Source organism: Trichosurus vulpecula, chromosome 7, assembly GCF_011100635.1.
Source record: "Trichosurus vulpecula isolate mTriVul1 chromosome 7, mTriVul1.pri, whole genome shotgun sequence".
NCBI lineage: Eukaryota > Metazoa > Chordata > Mammalia > Diprotodontia > Phalangeridae > Trichosurus > Trichosurus vulpecula.
In genome coordinates this window covers 136714137-136735100 of record NC_050579.1, presented here as the reverse complement: position 1 = coordinate 136735100, position 20964 = coordinate 136714137, and the positions used below count along the sequence as shown (strand labels likewise).

At 35.7% G+C, this 20964-nt stretch overlaps 1 protein-coding gene across 4 annotated transcripts in view; it reads left to right on the top strand.

The window, feature by feature from the left end:
- TRMT11 (tRNA methyltransferase 11 homolog) overlaps window positions 1–20150 on the top strand; it is a 71606-nt gene extending 51456 nt beyond the window's left edge. For all 4 annotated transcript variants that reach the window (XM_036767330.1, XM_036767329.1, XM_036767331.1 and 1 more), the window contains 2 exons: window positions 1189–1309; window positions 19556–20150. In XM_036767330.1, the coding sequence (XP_036623225.1) occupies window positions 1189–1309; window positions 19556–19687 (253 nt within the window). In that variant the 3' untranslated portion in view covers window positions 19688–20150. The remainder of the gene's footprint in view (window positions 1–1188; window positions 1310–19555) is intronic.
- The last annotated feature ends 814 nt before the right edge of the window (window positions 20151–20964 follow it).

Here is a 20964-nt window from a genome sequence, read left to right as displayed (position 1 = left end):
TCTCTTTTTGCACTTTTCCTCTCTGCCCTCGGTGCAGCTTTAAAGGTGTTTTATCGAAGCTCTTTCCTCTCATAGCTAACATAGCTAACCACCTTCTTTCCCACCCAGTAAAAATCCTCCTTTATGACAGATATATATATATATATAAAATAATAAAATCATGTGATAATACAAATCAAGATAGTGATTGTGTCTGAGGTATAGAATCATATGTGATTCTATATCTTTAGTCTTTTACCTAGACTTTTTCGAATTTATTCAGTTTATTAAAAGATATAATAATTTTCTTGTAAACCTTATCCAAACATGACCACTTTGGAATTAGGTATGCTATGTTATCTCTAAAGATGTCTAGCAGGGGAAGAAATAGATTTTAGCCAAGTTACTTTGGAATAGTTAATTTTGGAGACTTAAGTTGTTTAAAATTTATACTTAAGCACAACTTAAGTAAAAATACGCTGGCAGCATTTGTTCTTTTTATTTATTTGAACATGATAGTACTATTCTTGGTGTATTTTGTATTGTTGAATTCTGATTGCTAGTTAAAGTTACATAAAGAAAGTGTAGGGAGACTTATCATTCGGTGAAGCCAAGGGTTCATATAAGAAGGCATCATAGAATGTTAGGACTGGAATGGGTCTTAGCCATCATGTAGTTCAACTTGGCCTTGTTTTATAGAAGGATCTTTTAAGCAACTTACCCAAGTTTTTGCTGTTAGTGAAGCAAAAGAGTCAAAACATTGATCTTCTGTCTCACAATCTAGTACTTTATCAGAACTGAGTGAATGTTACCAAGAGGCTAGTTATATTTTGCTCATTGTCTGAACTAAAAATTTTTAAAAGCATTTTCCCATTTTAAGTAAATTGTAATGAAGAAACTACTATTTACATATTTCTGGTTCAGTGAATATCTTATAGTGCTTGTATAAAAAAAGCCATTTTCTTTATATATCACAAATAAGTTTTTTTGAGTTTATCTTCTGTATTATTATTATTAATACTGTTACTTTAAATAAATGTGTATACTTTTGTCATGAATTTTGAAAGCAATTAGCATATGCTACTTTAGGAAAGTAAGTAGTATAGGCTGTGGTGGGAGTATGTAAAATAAATACAGCTGAATAATCCCAATTTTTCAGTGTGGGGCACACATGTTCTGAACTTATTTCAGTGGCTTTATTCTTTCCAGATACATGGAGGAGATAGTACCACGCCACCCCTGCCTGAAACTTATTAGCAACTGTGAGCAGAGGCTTTCCAGTCACACAGCGAGGCGTTTGATAACAATGGAAAAGGTGAAAGACTTTGAGGTAAATAGGTCTGGTCTTTTCAGAAGAAATATAGATTTTTTTAAAAAGTAATATCATTGCACTTTTTTTTTCATAGCACAGTCATCTCTCCTCAAATACTCTCTCCCCCATTCAGCCCTCCCTTATAACAAAGAAAGACATTTAAGTAAAACCAGATGATGCAACCATTGTTTCTGATAGCGCATGCTATATTCCATGTCAGGAGGGAACGGTGTTTCATCATCATACCCCCCGATGTAAGAGTGGCCATTACAATTAGGCCGAATTCAGCTGCCCTTTAGTATTGTTTTTATTAACATTATCTTAGTCAGTGTGAATGTCGTTCTCTTACTTCTGCTTCCTGTGCCCTGTATAAGTTTGTACAAGCTCTCCTTTGTTTCTTTGAATTCCTCACATTCATCATTTCTTGTGTTGCAATAATATTCAAGTACATTTCAGTATTATGATTTGTTCAGCCATTTTCCAGTGGGTAGGTACTCATATAGTTTCTCATCTTTTGCTGCCATAAATAATGCTGCCATAAGTATTTTGGTGTATGTTACACCTTTCCCTCTCTTTTGGTCTCTTCGAGAGTTTCCGTAGTGGACCCACTGGGTCAGGACAGTCTTAATAGTTTAGTCACTTTTCTCCCGTATTTCTCACATATTCTCACCTAAACCATTTCGGTTTCACTAGCAAGGATATTGACTCTCCTGCCTCTCTGTGGCCCTTTCAACACTGACTTGTTGTTGATTAGTCATGTTCCAGTCATGTGGGGCTCTTTGTGACTCCTTTTGGGGTTTTCTTGGCAGAGATGCGGGAGTGGTTTGCCATTTCCATCTCCAGCTCATTTTATAGATGAGAAAACTGAGGTAAACAGGGTTAAGTGACTTGGCCAGGGTCACACAACTAGGCCAGACTTGAACTCTGGAAGATAAGTCTTCCTGACTCCAAGCTTAGTATTCTATCCATTGTGCTACTTAGCTGCCCTATTCAACATTGACTGTTTTTGTCTTTTTGTGATTTTTGCTACTTTGAGGGTTGTGAGATGAAAGCTCAGAATTCTTTTCATTTTAATTTCTCTTACTAGTTATTTGGAACATTCTTTCCTATGATTTTTGATAATTTACCATTCTTTTGGAAGTTTTTAGCACTTAGCTATTATTTTTTGATCATATTTTTTGATATATTTTGATCACTTAGCTACTAGGGAATGACTTTGGGCTTTGGTTCATTATTAGTTTTGATAAAGGTATTATGGGATACTAAGAAATATATCTATATTATAATTTTCCCAATCAGACCATGATGTAAGTATGTGTGTATGTGTTTTCTGGGACATATTTAAAAGGAGAAGAAGAATATATAAATTTAGAAATAACAGAATGAAGATAAATAAAGCAATATCTCCATGTGTATGTATACCCAGAGCCAGACCTAGTGGAGCATAAGTTTTCTCTTTCGAAAAATTTATTTTTATTCTGAAATTAACTAACACTAAGTATATTTACATCTACACAGTATCATAGTGGAAGAGAATTGTAAATGAAACTGTGAATCTATATTATGTAAGGCTTGTTTATCTTTTAAAATATGTAATATATTCAGCATGTAACTTTCAAAGTTGTTCTGATTGTCAGTGATTTTTTTCTGGCCTTCTGTTTTCTTTCATTCATTTAAAAAATGTGCTTCATCAACTCTTTTCTCTTGTTTTTCTTTTTCTTTTTTTTTTTTTGGCTACCCTATCCCTAGATCATTTCTCTATCCCAGCTCTTACCCTCATAGCTGGGGTGGGGGGAACTCCTTATAGCAAATATGTGTAGTTAAGCAAAACAAATTCCCATATTAGTTGTTTCAGCAAGCATTAATGAGCACCTTCTATGTGTCCAAAAATGTATAACTTATTCTGCATCTTGAGTCCATCACCTTTCTCGTAGCCAGCTTTATCATTAGTCCCCCAATAGTCATTGCATTGATCTGAGATTTTATGTCTTTCAGAGTTTTTTTTTCTTTACAGTATTGTTTTCTATAAATTGCTCTCCTAGTTCTACTGACTTCACTTTACATCAGTTCATAGAAGTCCTTCTAGCTTTCCCTGAAACTGTCCCTTTTAAATTTTATTATAGTGCAGTAATATTCTATTTTCTTCATATGCCATAACTGTTAGGCCTTTAAAATCTAATTTTTCCAAAAGTACATTCAACTTAGTGGTTTCCCTCCTCCCTTAAATCAGCACTTGTTTCTTGCAGTTAGTTTTGCTTGCACTAATTTGATCCCGGTGTTAACCTATAGACTTACTCCTCTGCCTTGTTTTCCTTTCCTATCCCAAGTTATTTGAGTATGTTTAAATTGTTACTATCTTTTTTCCTTTTTATGTATGTGTGTGCGTATATATCTTTTTGTCTGTGTCTATCTGGCCATCTATCTATCTACCCATCTTCTAGCTCAGATAATGAAATTATCTGAATTCTCATTGTCCTACTCCCTCCCTTGAGCTATCTTTTTAATTTGAACTCTCATTTGCGATGCCCTTTTCTAAGAACTGTTAATTTGCCTCTACTCTCTCTTTAATTCTTTAACCTTTTAGGCTTTTCTGAAACCTAGTCTTTCATTATTGGCACACACATATATGATTTGTTCATTCTATATAACTCATTCAAGGAAGGGCTTTTAAAGGAGAAAGGCTTTGTTTTGCTGTGTATCAGTCATCTCTTAGTGATCACAGATCACCCTATTCTTTCTTTCTCCAACTTATTGTTTGTTTAGTTTGTTTTTTGAGGGGCCTTTTTCTGATGAACATCAACCTTTAAGATTTTAATTCATGAGAGGGACACCGTGGTGTGGTGAGAGATACTCTATTTCCTGTGTCATAGAGCCTGACCCTACTCCATGACAATGTTCATAGGTTGCCTGTCCTAACAGATGACTTTCAAAGTCATTTTTTGAGACATGAAAAAATAAAAACCAAACTTACTGGTCTTATTACTTTATCTGCATCACCTTTTTTTTTTGCCTCCCAAAGTATTATTTGGTTTGATCACTCACCTGTACTTGGCTTCAAGTGACTTTTAATGTCAAAAGTTAATATTTGCTATCATTAAGCATATTCAGAAGAATGTGATGCTATCTCTGAAGGCAATTCCAAACAAGGAGTTCCTCCCAAAGTGTTTTGAGCAATGGTAGCACCATTGGAATAAGCAAATACTCTCCTTTAGTGATTATGTTGAAGAGGGCAGCATTTGTTTAGATGTATAAATTTGGCATGTTTGATTTTTTTTTAACTATACAATTTGTATAAATGACATACAGTACTTTGGGGAGGAGCAGAGGTGTAATCTTACTGCTAGGACTGTGCTAGAAGTAAAACAAATCAAATGAACATTTTTTGTTGTTGTTGTTTGGACAATATAAATTGTCCCTTAACTCTGGATGAAGATGGTTATTTAAAACATTGTTCCAAAGAAATGGAAAATGAGACATAACAGAAATAATTTATAGGACTTTTTCAAGCCTAGTTGACCAGCAAAATAAGACCATTATTTCTGTTTTTATGGCAGAAATAAGATCCATTGTGGACCTTTTACCTTTGTTTTCCCTTCTGGAACTTAATTTATTTCAGTGTATTTCATCCTCTTTTTAAAGTTATAATCTCCCTCTGGGCAAATTCATTTGGGACTAAAAAGAAAAGGTGGGGATAAAGTTGAGGTACCTTTTAATTTTTTTTTTAACCACATACCAAAGATGTAAAGAGAAGCTTTCCAGGGTACTTTATAGGCATTAGCGTTAATAATTGGTTAGCTGCCTCATGCCATTTTGCCAAGGAGCATCCTGTAGCTGTCCCCTGTAACATGATCTTTGCTTTCTAAGAACTGAATTTCCTGTTTTCATTATTGCTTCTTTTAGAGTCTTCTACAATTCATTAAGACTATTCTTTAGTTTGTTATGTTAAGTAATGGTGCTTAGTTGGAAATATATTGCTTTATTTTTACCTTCACTTTATAAAGAGGAATGTATGTAACTGTTAAGGTCCTAGTCCTTTATAATGCAAGAGATGACATAAAACTGTCAAACAGTTCTCATTTCTCTAACAAATTGCACTTGTGCTTGTCCAGCGCTATTGACTTTGGCTACAGAATGCCATTAATTATAAATTTTTATACTTTTGTGTATTTTCTCTCCATTTCTGGGTTGTAATATGTTGGACATGTTTAACATCAATACAGCTTGAGTGTTATGTTGATATAAATTGTTCCTTTTACCCTTTCGAAATTTCTGTTTTTAAATTTGAGAAGATTTAGTATTGTAACTAATAGTTGGTGAAAATGTGGATTATAAAAAATGTATTTGTGGTATGTTATTGGATAGACTATTTATACTAGACCACTGGGTCTCAGTAGTAAAAAGTGTTTCCTTGATAACTCAATAAAGGTCCATTACAGATCCAAAAACATATTGAGTAATCTGTTCTTCCCCAGTGATATATGTCTTAATGATAAATTAATAATGTATCTATTTTCTCACATCTTCTCCCACTAAAGATCTACAAAGATAGTCGCTACAAGAATAATCTTGTAAGTGCCCTTGGAGATTATTGATCTGGTTTATGATTTTTTCTTATATACTAATATTCCTTTAGAAATTATTTTAAATTTTTTTAGTCAGCAAGAATCTTTCTTCTCACTCTCCTACCCCAATCGTCCTCTCCCCAGTTGAGAACAGAAGAAAAGCAAAACCCCTATTACAAACATGTATAGTCTATCAAAAGTATGTTTCATCATTAGCCTTCTCAAATCCTAGTTGGTCATTACACTGACCACATCCTAATTCTCTTAAAGTTGTTTGTCTTTACCATACTGTTGTCATTTTGTATACTTGTATTCTAAATTATATTACCTTTTCTTTCAGTGTAGTTACCTTGCTTCCCTCAACTAGATTGTGAACTCTTTATGGGCAAGGACCAACAGCAGTTGGAGTTGAAAGACTTGAGTTTTCACATTAAGTTGTATCACTGTAATCGAATCAGTCTCTGAACATCGAGTTTCTTATTTGGAAAATGAGAATAATACTTGTCTTGGAGAAAACGCATAAAACTTCAGGTGCTGTGTAAATATCTTTGTCTCAGGGGCACAGTGAAATTCAGTTAGCTCTTAATGGACATTAAGGAGTTTTGTTCTCTTAGCTTATACAGCCTCTGGTTATTCATGCTTTTATTTTTGAAGAGCTGGTGCCGTCATTATTCCATGCTGGAGCTAAAGTGCTATTCATTTTGCGATGATTATCAGTAGATTAGCACTTTGCTTTCCTTATGTAGTCTTCACCATCTACAATTAGTATGAGGAAAATGCTGAAGCATCACAAGTTTGTTTAGCACATATCAAAGTACTAGTCTCAGTTTTATTTCTAGTAAATCTAAGAAAGTCGCGAAAATGTGAACAGTTATATTCTGTGTGCTGTGCTAATTATTATTTTAAAATGCCCTGCTCATTAAAAGCATCATTCAGCAGGGATCTATTTCTTTACCTTTTTTTTAAGCATCTGTATTTGTTATAAATATTTTTACCTGTATTCCAGAAAAATGTTACCTGTGTATTGTACAGTATGTTGTGATTCTTCTCACATATAGGTTAATATGCTAGTTCAGAGGCCCTGATGAAGAAAATTATATGGACTAGCAAAAGCTGCTAGTTTCTCTATTTTGGCTTTGGGAAGAAGACTCTCATAAATGGAGAGAGTGAGGAGACGATTGTAATAAATCTGAGTGGAATGTGGCCGATGATGAGGGATTGTGCTCTGGAGAAAGGGATCCTATTTTAAAACTGTGGAGAGAGGGCTGTCCGGATTGTAACAGTTATTTGGACACGGGAGAAGAGAGAGAGGGATCAAGGACGACCTCGAGGTCATGTGTTTGCAAGATGGCGGCATCCCCTGAGACAGAGATGACTTAAGAATGTCTTGGAGGGCAGTAAATTAAACCTTATGGTGATGAGTTTGCATTAAACATTACATTTTAGAGCGATGTACAATTTCCTTGGGAGATATTTGCCTAGGAGAAATATATTTGTATACGTATATGTGATATATGTAACAGAGAGAGATACAGATGAATATAGTTTATATTACTTTACATTGGGTTATAATCTCTGATTCCTATTCAAGCCAAGGACAAGTGTGACAACCATTTTTATTTTATTAATGGTCAGTTTGTTTTTCCTTTGAGTTACTTGGATCCCAGTATATATGACATAATTTGGTTATTATTCAATCTTATTTATAGGATCATTTGTTTCTCTGAAGGGAAATAGAGGGTCAGTCATTATGAATAATATTCTCTTCTACTTAAAGAGTCTTTAGAATATTCTTTCATCATGGACCAGTGATGGTAGAATCCTAGGTATGAGTCTGTCTTATAGTTCGATAAAATAGAAATGGAAATGAGTTTTGAACAAGAGAAATTGAAGAACTATATGTAGTATCATGATTGTGGATATGGAGGTGAATTCCAATTCTGTTTAACAAACATTATCCTGTAGTCAAAAGCATTCTAAGCTGAAATAGAAATACCAGTACTTTGTCCACTGTATAATTACTTGAATAATGTTTTCTTTGTGTTGTAGCATTTTCTATTGTTCCTTATTCAGTATTTAATTCAGCATAGTCTTCCTAGCATTTTTCTTAAATCGTATATGGACCATCACGCTACTCCCACAAAATCCCGAATCATAAAAATCCAGTATAATTCTGATTTCTGTTTATAATACTTTGTTTCTGTTGGCATATATAGGCATTTCCTAAAATTCATATGGGTTGTCAGTATTTCCAATTTCTTGAAATCTATTAATATATATGGCCTAAAAATATATACTGTATTTTGTTGGTTTGAAGTGAAGGTAAGCAAGACATTTTCTTTGATAAAATTAAACTTTAATCCTAGCAAGTGTGTTAAGTTGGCAGTAAACTCGTGCGTGGTGCTGTTTCAGGCCTCAAGTTTGATTGTTGAGTTTTTATGTAAAGCTATAGATGTCTGAGTAGGGTGCCCCTATGGTACATCAAGGAGTAGAGAGCCTTTCGTTAGAAATCTATCAAGTCTCATTCGGAGCCTCTTCAGAGAGGCAGCTTGATATAATGAAAAGGATGGAGAGGCCCAGGTTTGAACCTTGCTTCCAGCACTTACTAGCCATGTGACCTTGGGTACTTCTCACAGTCTCAATTCTTTGATCAGTAAAATTAAGACAATACCTGAAGTACCTGAATTTCATTGTGAATGAACCTTGAACTATAGAACTATGAGCTGTCATTGTTAGAGTTGATTCCTATAGTTGATGCTAAGAGTCCCGGGCATTAAAGTTTAATACTTTGTTGGGAGTATTGCTTAAGGTATTCTGGGACTGAGGATGTTAAAAAAAATTCCATAAAAGATATAAGTGAGAGCAATTGAAAAAAGAACTTTTGAAGAGAACAAATTTGCAAATATATAAGCATTAGGCTTACTAAATAAAGATTTCCAATCTCACCTTGTGACATTCAGGTTCTCATTAAGATTAATGTTGGGAGTTTCTATTTACCAGTATTGGGTGCCAGACTTTTGACCTGCTTGTCCTTGGTTTGGAAATTGCTTAGTGCTGTTTATAGTTGTATAACTTCAGCACAAGTGGTTTCTATAGCTACTGTCCAGTACCAGATGTCGAACAGTGGGAAGCTTTGATAAGGGTAGCAGGATTTTTAAACAAAAGCCGGACATGGGTAATTACCCTGAAGCTGAACTGAGGCCCACTGAATTCAACAACATCATTTATGTTTCATTTCTCTATTAATTTAAAAAAGAAAAACTACCTGTTGCTTTCCTTCTCTCCCTTCCTCATCTTTTTTCCCCTTGTTGCTCTCACTTTAATATTTCTCTAAGAATATATCACATACCTCCAGTCTCCATTGTAATTAAAGAGTCTTTTCTTAATGTTAGCTGACAAAATTAGATAAGTATTACATTAGGTGGTTTTCACTTTGCTATCGGCATCACTGGCTTTCACTTGTCATAAGATGCTTCATAAGCTATTTGTATTCAGAAGTGTGCAGTGGAAACTGCTGTTTTATATAAACTGCTGTCACTTAGGAAAATATAAATGATCTGAAGTTTATGCCAGTGACATGGAAGAAATCATTATCTTATTATCAAGGGGTGACAGTGAGTAAAGAAACGATTTTAACCTGACCCATAAATAAAGTAAAAGTCATTTGGTTTCCTCTAGTATCTTTATAGATGTACCTAGGTTAGCATCATTGAGTCTTTGATTATCCATGTCCCAAATGATGCCTTTTTGGGACAATTACCTATTCTCTACAAATAACCGTATTATAACTTGAAAATTGTCCTTGAGAATTGTCACTAATGTTATGATTATGTGGCAAAATTAACAAATGTCATTGTTCTCTGTTTTTGTAGTAGAGAATTTACCAGAAAGATTGGATTTTAATTTCAGGGAGGATTATACTGGATAAACAGTTTCAAATGCTAATTACATAAAGCAAACTAAATAGGTGTAGCCATCTGCCATCTAGGAATTTTCAGTATTTGACAACTAAATGTTGAGTAAGTATATTTCATTTTCGGACCATGAGATGAATTTTAAAATAGAGGCAGTTCCTTCATGGAATTTATAGTTTGATAAAAGACTTAATTATCAAGGTAGTTTATACATGGGCTAAATGAGATGATGCTGTTAAAAAATTGTACATTTAACAGTTCAACAGTCACTTACCAAGTGCCTACACTATACTGCACTAGGCACAGAGAAATACAGTAATGAAATGGTATATAGTTCTTACTTCAAGGTATTTATTGACTAATAGGAATAATACTAAAATAAATATAAAGGTAAGTGTGATGCAGGATAAGTGTCCAAGAAATGCCTGAGAGGTCTGAATAGAATGGAATTATGAGACATTTGAGGAGGGGGAGATTACTTATAAATAGGAGGAATCAAAGAAGTCATTGTCCAGGAGATGGTACCTGGGCTGAGCTTTGAACAAAGGTGTGTGTGTGTGTGTGTGTGTGTCTGTGTGTCTGTGTGTCTGTGTGTCTGTGTCTGTGTGTCTGTGTGTATGTATTAGGCTTTTAAAGGTATTATCAAGGCAAGAAAGGTTAGAATGGGATTGGAGAATAATGGGAAGTTTGGCTAGATCATAGAGTCTGTGACTAGGATTAATCTGTGATAAGCCTGGAAGGTAAATTATAGCCCAGTTGTGGAGGGGCTTGAATTACAAGACCAAATCAGCAGGCGGTAGATATCCATTTAATTTTTTTTTTAAGTATGAAAGTGACATGGTTAAATGTTTGTTTTAGGAATATTACTCTAGTGGTGGCTAGAAGAATAGATTGAAGAGCGGAAAGGCCAGTGTTAAAGGGATCAGTTGGGAAGCTGTTGTAGTAGTTCAGACTAGAAGTAATATACGCTTTAACCCAGTCTGTTTACATTATGATCCTAAAGGAGGCATTAGATTCAGTTACTGTCGAGGGTATTACCATCCTCCTACTTCCCTAGGCTCACAATGTAGTTGTTATTCTTGTCTCCTTATTTTCTCTCCTTCTTCATATCCAATCAATGGTCAATTCCATACTTTTTTTTTTCTTAATACAAACGTGCATGTGACAAGCTCCCCCAACTCCTTCCTGCTCCTCAATGACTTTCTCACTTCACCTACCCTCTTCTTACTGCTAAGTATAACTTCCATTTGTGCCTTGACACCTTTCCCCCAGATCCCACTCCCAATTCCCTCCAGGACCTCGATTCATCAATCATTCCCTATGTCAACCAGTTTTAGTCTCTGATGGCTCCTCTGTCTCTGATTACAAAAATATTTAGCTCAGTTCATCTTACAAGAAAACTTGCCTTGACCTGATAACATCTCATCTTTCTTTGCCAAACTTCTTGAACATGATGGAGACTCAATAAAAGATGAATAGAAGGATTCAGTATGGTATTGTGACTTAGGGTGGCAACACATAGTACTTGGGGAGTAGGAATAGAAAAAGCTCTTAGCCAAAAGGTAACATTTAAGGGTTTATGATAAAACACTGTTGAGATGGCCTACTTTGGATTTAATACTCCATAGGTAGGGAAGTAATTTGGATGAGGCCCTAGATGGCTTGCTTACCAAATTTGCAGATTTCATAAAGCTAGAAGGGATAGCTAGAATGTTGAATGACAAAATCAGGATCCAAAAAGCTGTTAATAGCCCAGAACAACCAGCCAAATCATGGAAGGTGGGATTTAATAGGGATAGATGCAAAGTTTTACACTTGAGTTAAAAAAAATTAACTTTACAAGTATAGGATGGGAGAAGTATAGCTAGATAATGATTCCTGAAAAAATAAACTAGGGGAAGAGGAAAATTAATGAACTATAGCCTCAGTACATGAGTCAACGGTGATATACGGCAGTGCCCAAAGTGCTATAAGGAGACTTTGAGAGGCATAGTGTCCAGGAAAAGGAATGGAAAACTTTAGCTGTAGGTATACTGCATCTGGAGTATTCTGTTCAGTTCTAGGTGCCACGTTTTAGAAAGGACTTAGGTTTGATTATGACTAAGATGGTAAGAGTACTGGAATCCATGCTGTAAAATAGGTATTATTAACTTGGGGTCTGGCAGCTTTTTTTTTTTTAAGTGTCTTGATAATCAAATGTGATTGGTTTCCTTTGTCATCCTATGTATCATATATTTTGAAACATTATTCTGAGGAATCCATAGACTTTACCCAGACTGCCAAAGGGTGGCATTGTATAAAAAAGGAAAAGAACTCTTGTTATAAGAGGATTGGTTGAAGGAACTGGGCCTACCTAGCTTGCAGTAAAGAAGACTTAGAGAGAGTAGAAGGAAGACATAATAACAGTCTTAAAGTATTTAAAGGACTGTCATATGGGGATTTTTTTTTGTTTGGCCCCAGATTACACAACTAGAAGCAAGGGAGTGGAAATTGTTATGGCAGATTTTAGGCTTGTCATAAGGGGAAAATTTCCTAGCAATGATTGCTGTTTAGAAATGGAATTCATTACCTTAGTAGTCAGTGTATTCTCTGTCATTGGAATTCTCCAGGCAGAGGATGGATGATCACTTGTCTGTGGTGAGGCATAAGGAATTCAGTCAGGTATAGGTTGGGCCAGAGAACCTCTCTGGCATCTTCCAACTTTTAGTTTCTTGATGCCAAAATGTTGATGATAGTCTGAGAAAATAGAGAAGAATCAAGAGATAGGTAGTCACGATGAGAAGGATGAGATAGCTTAGAAATGATGATGTGGAAGAAGTGGAAAGATGAGATTGTGGTTTTAGAGGGACTTTTATGAATTGAAGTTCTTGGAGATAGAACTCTTCCAAGTAATGGTGACTTATAAAGCATGACCACCTCATCAAGTGTGTGGCTGAACGAAGAGTGGCATGGGCTTCCCAGGATGAGGGTTACTGTTTGATGGTGGCAGGACAAGAGTCCAGAATGGTAGTAGAGAATAAGGAGGATAACAAGGCTGTTGACCCCAACCAGTTTGTGGAGTGAATTGGTGTGGGGAGGAACGAAACGAGGAGTGGTCAGTTATGGAGAGGGCTGTGAGGTCCTTGGGCAAAAAGTCAAGTTTAATTTAATGCAAACAGATTGTATTAGAAGAGGAGGAGACTGAGAGTGAAGAGGAGTCTGTTTCTATTTGAATGGAAGTTCCAAGGGATCCAGTAGAAGTGAAATCAAAAGGAAATAAGTACTAGGAAGAGTTAGGGCTGTTCGATAGGAATTGGTTTATGCATGGACTAGGTTTTATAAAACTATTGTGTATTCCTCATAGCACCTGGTATCTTGCACATAGTATACACTTATTTATTGCTTGCTTGATTAAAGAGTGCCACTTGTTTATGAAAAGGCGTTTAGAGGGCGTGTGTGTGTGTGTGTGTGTGTGTGTGTGTGATCATATCAATATGATCAAGAGCTAGAGTCCAGAATTTTCTGTTTTGTAATTCACTTAATTTCAGTATTTTAATATCAAAATGAGGTGGAGCCACTCTCTTAAGCTAGAGTTCTCAAACTTTTTCAACCAGTGACTCCGATAACTTCACTTCACTTTTCTCTAGCTGACAACAGCAAGGTGGCAGAATCACCATACTGTCAAGAACTGTAGAAACACCTTTGTTTCTCTGAGGACTAGGTGATAAGGGGTGGGGGTGGGTAATAGATTTTAGGAACAGATATGATTAAAAAGGGGTTATTTGGATTTATTCTTTGTGACCTCTTGCTCTAGCCCCCACTGTCCCAAGTCCTCTCTCTAATTGGCAGAAGTTTCTGATCCTCAGGTTGACAAATGCATCTGTACACTCATCCTCAAGCAATAACCAATTAACTTTAGTAGCCCTGGGTTAAGTGCCTATTTTGATTGTATATACACAAAATATTCCATGAGGTTTCTTTTAATTTGGCATTTATGAACCTTTATGTTAATATTTATTACATCGTGGAGTATGTATGTATGTATGTATGCCTTGGGAATTGAAGAGGTCAGTTTTTTTTAGTGCCTTTTATCCTTTTATTTTGGACATCCCATTTTACTCTTTGCTGGATAGTTAGGTATATAAACAGTTAAGGATTCATTTGTATATGAGGCCCATTCTTTGCTCTTGTTTTAAAGTGAATTTGTCATTTCTTGGTTGGTCACAGATGGAGATTAGTAGAAATCTCTTGCAATTGCTGTATTTGTATATTTAAGAAATGAGTTGATATGAATAATGACAGGTCCTTCCAGTGGGGAAAATATTGTTTGGACCAGAAGAGCTCCTGACCTTAGGTCTTAGGCCCCAGCATATGTGGGCAGTTCTGGTTTAAACTGTTATTCTAACCTGTGGGGTAAGGGAGCATAAAGAAGGATTCTCTGATCTTAGCCAGCAGAGGGCAGTGGTACACATAAAAGTATTGGAATTCCATTTCTACTTTAGGGATTGTGCTTCACTTCTCTATATGGGTTATGTTTGGAATTAGCAATATTGATGGTGCAGGAAATTGACTTGTGTTAACAGGATGCTGTCTAAAAGTTTGGGTCTAAGATTTTTTTGCTATTTAATAGATTTTAAATCTTATTTTGTTTTGAAAACCCCACCAATCTTTTGTTTAGAAAAATTAACCACATACTCATCAGCTTTAGAGTTTAGTACTTTAGAAATCATCTAGTCCAGCACTCTTACTTTAAAGATGGGCAAACTGAGACCTAGACACATGAAATGATTTACCTAAAGTCACCTAGGTCACACTCAAAGTCTAGCTCTCTTTATAGAACCCCATCCAGCAATTATTTGTACAGATTGGAATTGAATATTATTCAGTTGTGTTGGTTTTATAGACTCTGAAGTGGCTTATTTCCCATGCTATGTAAAATTACCTACAAATTTGCAAGGTTAAGATATTTTCATTTCCATTATGGAGTAATTTGGGTGAGCATACTTTTTCTTTTAGAAGCATTCTAGTTATAATTTGTCTGATTCATCACCTTTGTTCATAACTTTGGAATTATATAGATTCTTCCCTCTCCCTTACTCATGCCCAGTCAGATGCCAACTCATATTGATTTCTTATCTACAACACACTAATCCCCTTCTCTCTATTCTCACTGTTCTATCCTAGTAAATGTCCTCATTACTGCATGTTCTGATTATCTTACATAGCCTCAACAGATTTTCTTACCTCTTGTCCTCCGTCTTCACTTCTTCCAGTCTTGTGCAAATTTTCTTATGCCAGAAACCTTTTTTATGCAAGATTTGACTATGTCATGCCTCTGTTCAAAAATCTTCAGTGTTTCTCTGTCATCTAAAGAGTAAGGTTTCCATTTTTTTTTTTTTTGCCTGGCATTACAGGCCCTCTACAATCTAGGACCAGACTACATTTACAGATTTGGTTCCTATTGCTTCCCTTCAGGTATTCTCTATTCTTGCCAAACTTGACTACGCTTTGTCCCATGAATATACATTGTATTCTACTGCCTCCATGCCATTCATCATCATGCTGTTTACTATGCCTGAAGTGGTTTCACTGTCTCCCTTTACCTGTTGAATTGCTTTAAAGTCCTTTTCAAATGTTGGCTCCTCTCAGAATGATGAAGTGAACCCCTCCTACCAATCATATAGCATTTATCCTATACATCTCTAATGCATTTCTCATGTAACATGTGTGATAGTTATGTTTGTGTTTTATCCTCTTTCCCCTCTCCCTTGTCAGCTTTTTTTTTTTTCAGGGTGGGGTGGGATTAATTTCAGGAATTACCAGTATGGAAACTCCTTCCACCAATGCAAATTATCATCTAGTCTGCAATTGTGGGCATACGGTGTGTTCAGGATATGAACCCAAGTCTTTTTGAATTTATTCACTATACTATGTTGCTTCTCTGTTCTGAGAATAGAACTTAGTTTGACAAATTATCTTTCTTGCTACTCAGCCCCTGTTCATCTAATACTTAAAAGATCCAAGTGCGAAACAGCAAACCAGGGCAGATGTAATCTTTTTCTATAACCCTTCCTTTCTTAGTAGTCTTTAGTTTTCTGGGTATCTTTATTTTCCCTCCACTTTCCTTTGTCACTGAAAATTGGTGACCCTAAAGAAGAAGAAGCTAATTTGAATGAAGGCTTCGTAATATTGAGATGGTATTGTAGTTTAGGCTTGTAGGCAGTTTCATGAATATTAAAGACATTGGAGAAGCAAAATACAGAGTCCAAGCAAATAGCAATCCTGAGTCAAGGAGAAAGAGATAGGAGTTTGTGTCCTCCTCCTCTTTAAAGGAAACACTTTTGTCTTGGAGATGTTTAACTGATGAGAGTTGAAACAAAGCCACAGATATACTTGGTCAGAATGGACAGGGAATGTGAATAGAGAAGAGTCATTGAAGGTGTTGAAAGATATGTAGAGTTAAATATCAACATCTTAAGTGTTTACTCTGGCATTAACAAAAGATAGGAGATGGAGAGGAGCAGAAGATTGAGAACTGAATTTATCTGAAGTGAGGCACTATAAATTCTTACTGTCATAAATAGTTTCATAGAGGTGTGTGTGTGTGTGTGTGCGCACATGCGCTAGAGTGCTAGACTTGAAGTCGAGAGATATGGGTTAACTTTGCCGAGGACTAGTTTCCTGATCTGGAAAATGAGGATAACAACATTGTCCATCTCACAGCGTTGTCGTTAAAAGAAAGAACTCTGTAAACCTTAAAGCACCATGTAAATGTTAGAATTTATAAGCTCTTCATATAGACTGGCACACATATATGTAATTTGTTGTTGCCATTTATATGTGACTTAATGGTTTTTCTTGTCTTGTCTAGCAGCACCCCTCCCCCTTCTCTGTCTTGTCAGTATAAAACTTATTACATTATGTTGTAGTGCACAAATTTTAAGATTTTGTAAGGAGATTTTGGGGATATAAACTACACATAGGATGCAAGTTATAGCGTGTAATTTCATGTTCCTTCATTTAGCGTGGGGTGAAAGTGTTACTTTTGCATTTTCAGGGATTTCCCTGTTTTACCTTCAGTCACTGGTTCCTTTCTTTAAATTCACCTTATTTTAAAGACCACATTATTTCCTTTAGTCACTTTTTAGCCTCAAAGGAAGTTTTTTTGTTTTTGTTAAGACCTCATCACTTCAGGTTTAGGTAGAAATTGTCCAATTTGTAATCAGTCATCTGGTGCATTATGGTGGTCTTGGCTTACAGAAATTCCTCAACTAGACTTTTCTTTCTTCTGGGTACTCCTGTATATCAAATAAGATAAGCCTTTAACACTTTCATTATTCATTAATTGTCTTTTAAGGTAGTTGTCTATAGTGATATCTTAAATAACACATTCTCAGAGAACAGAGCTACTTTCCACAAAGTGGGCCTGGTGCAAGGGAAAATTTTCCATCTCTTTAGGACTGGTTCAGCAGCAGTAGTGGATGAGAAAAATGGGTCAGTAGCTCTTTCTGTCATCCAGTTCAGGTCCTGGGGCTAGTTACTTGAGAATTAGGAAGATATTACTTGGGTTCCTTCCTTTCCCAATGGAGTTATACCTGTCTGGTACATAGGAGATGAAGAGAAGACTTATAGAGAACAGGGTTTGTCTTTTACCTTTCTTTGTATCCCCAGCACTTAGCCCAGTGCCTGGCACATAGTAGATGCTTAAAAATGTGTATTGATTGACTGTCAGCTGAAGCCTGGCATCTTAGAAAATCACTATATGGGAGGTAGCTTGGCATAGTGGGTAGGGTTTGACTCAGATACTTCCTAGCTATGTGATTCTAAGCAAGTCATGTAATCTCTCTCAGCCTCATTTTTCTCATCAGAAAATGGGGATAATAATAGCTCCTAGGTCATGGGGTTATTGTGAAGATCAAGTGAGATCATATATCTAAAGCACTTTGTGAAATATAAAATGCTATATAAATGTTATCTATTATTAATGTTATCTTAGAACACTTTCCATATTTTGTATATTACACCTGTATTTGACAAGTATTTGCAACCTCAGAGTGTATTGTTGGCATGCATCCTTTTACACATACTGGCTTTGTTACCCTGGACAAGTCATTTAACCTCTCATTGTTTTAAGACTACAAATTACAGAAAAGATACCAACCTGCATTGACAGGGGGAGTTTCTTTAACAGGGAATTTCCAAAACCAATGAAATCACACGTCCACAGGTTCCCGTTCATATTATTATATTTATGATCCAGTTCTGCCTTCCAGTTTTGAGGCGACCTCATGCAGGTCCCTTCACCATACTTCACATCCATCCCTCCCCCCACCCCCCACCCCCACCTTGTGCCTCAATTAGTCCTATTTATTTTGGTGAGGAGAAGAGAACAATAAGATAAAATGTTTATGTATTGAGTATCCCCCAAGTGGCTAGGAACAAACTTATCTTTCTTGGATTGCATATTCCCAGAAGTTGTTGACTCTTTGATATGTTAATTATGCTTTTGTATTATTGACTGAATTATTCATTGGTGTTCTTCAGAAAATTTGATAAACTTCTAGGACACATGAACACTGTGTTATCTTAAAATTGAAGTAGCTGCCTGTTTATGCTTAATGCAATAGTAAAGCTAGACATATCTATGAAATATTTATTGCACAATTTGGATTATTTAGTTGTGACTAAAATGGTTCCTAGGAAAACATATGGGCTAGCAGTATAAAAAATGAAATTTCATATTAGCTAAAGCTTCTGGGTATTTATAAACTCTAGCAATGAAGTAGGACAAAGATATTAATTTCTTATGAAATAAGCAGAAATAGGAAAACATTCTGACAGCTGATATATTCCAGATGCATTTGTAGCTACCATTTTGATATTAAAATTAAGGGTGGAGAGGTTAGGTTTCTGCTTTCTAGTTGATTCTCTTTATCTATATGAAAAACACATTAATTCATGTGCGTATCAACATAGATCTGTTTAAGTAGGTAGTAAGACCCTTTTTCTAAGTGGATCCTAATGGTTACCCTCCCCCCAGTTTTTATATGATTGGTACATAGATTTATACAAGACTAGGTCTAGTTGAAAAGTAGTTGAATTAGCAGCATTGTTCACTGTCAGGTATAGATTTATCTCATCCTGGGCAGCTAAGTGTCATAGGGGATAGAGTGCTAGGCTTGGAGTCAGGAAGACTCATCTTCTTGAGTTCAAATCTGGCTTCAGACACTTATTAGCTCTGTGAGCCTGGGCAAACTTTGTTGGCCTCAGTTTCCATATCTGTAAAATGAACTGGGGAAGGAAATGGCAAACAACTTCACTATTTCTGCCTCGAAAACCCCAAATGGGGTCACAGAGAGTCAGATACAACGGAACTACTAAACAACAGCAACAACATATTTCATCTTGGCACACCATTTCTCAGTAGTCTGGCCTACTTAACCACTTTAAAATGGCGCTCACTGCGGTAGTCTACCATCCACTTTAATGCCTGAATATAGGGGTAAACCAAAAGCTTCATTTACTTGTCGGATATTATATGAGTGCAACCCTTTGTGACCGTTCTTCTCTGGTTCCATCTTTCACTTTGCACCCCTAGTACCTGGCACATAATGGGCACTTAATAAATTCTTATTGATTGAGTTATTTATGCAGAAGCACTCTCAGGACACAATCCTTTTATTAATATTCATGTTCTGTAATGAGAGAATAAAAAAGAGACAAAGAGTTTGCTTGATAGAGTTTTTGCTATGTCATATATAAACAATTTAATGAACGGTATTTTTTTTCTCTATCTTCTCATCCATCAGGACCAGGACCAGTATTCCCACCTATTAGATAATCAGTTTCTGCCATACAAAGGTCTTAATTCATTTCGTGAAAAGTATTTTAGTGGGGTAACAAAAAGAATTGCCAAGGAAGAAAAATCCAGCCAGGAGTGAAAATTAAGTTTGCAACAAATGAACTAAAAATGAAGATTTGGGGTTTGAAGACAAAAGACATCTGGATATTCATGGATGATCCAGAGAACATGTACTGTTTTAAACTTTTTTAAAAATAGAAAAACAAAACAAATACGACAAAGTAAATTGAGCAATTCTTTTGAAAGTGGGCTTGTTTATAGCAGATTTTTTGTATGTGTCTTTTGCCAACCTTATTTAATTTATATTTGTATTTTCAAATGTTAATGAAGATTGACTTTAAAGTTATATTTTTTTACCATTAACTTGCAAAAGGAAATAGTTCTATTGGTATTTTAGTATTTGGTATTTGGGGTCTCCTGTATATTTTAGGACCTGTTGGAGGTGATCAAGAATTATTTCTTTAGTAGATTTGTTTAGCTATTTAATTTTTATTTGTAACAAATATTCATTGCAACCAATAAAACTTAAGCAGCTTCTTAAACATCATGTAACACATTCAGTGTTTTTTTTGTTATTTTCTTGGTGAAGTTTTCTTGTTCTTCTGGTAGTGATAATAAAAACCCTAGGACCTGTTAAAACTGAAAAAGGCTCTCCAACTGTCTGAAGCCTATTCACATCTGAAGCTCATCTGTACCTTGGATTTGCTGTCACATTCCTAAACCTTGACTTTTGGTAAAGACAATTGCCCACAATTTTTGGTTCAGCAACTGAAGCACAGTTAACAACAACAACAAAAAATGCCATAATAGTCCCCTAATGGTATTAAGTCTAATCAGTGCTCTTTGAAATTGAAGCTTTATTTTTCTTGAAGGGGAAACTTTGCTGAATCCACATTGTGTCATGAAAGTATCTCATTGGCAAACCACTAACCCCATTAATTCAGGATGTTAATGGCTTTCATTGCCTTTGGTGGTCAAATGTACCTCAGCAGGGTGGTGGTAAAGTGGAGTCTTTCAATCCATCCAGATGCTGCTGGATTTAAAAGGTTTTTTGTTTGTTTGTTTGTTTAATGTTACCTTTGGTAATTGTGGTCACTTATTAGTGGGTCCATGATCATTAGTTTCCAAAGACCAGTGTAGCCCATGCAGAAGGCTCCCTGCTTCGGTGGAGTCTTCTGTTAGTCCTCTTCTGCTATGGTTCTGAATCTCAGCAGGAAGGTCTCAGAAATTTCAGTGATTGTTTTGTTTGGGCTTCTGGATGTGATTTGTGGTACACTAGGGGAAAATCTAAAAGTATCCAACAGTGATTTATTCTCAGTATTTCTATTATAAACTTCTGTATTTTATTTTTTAAAA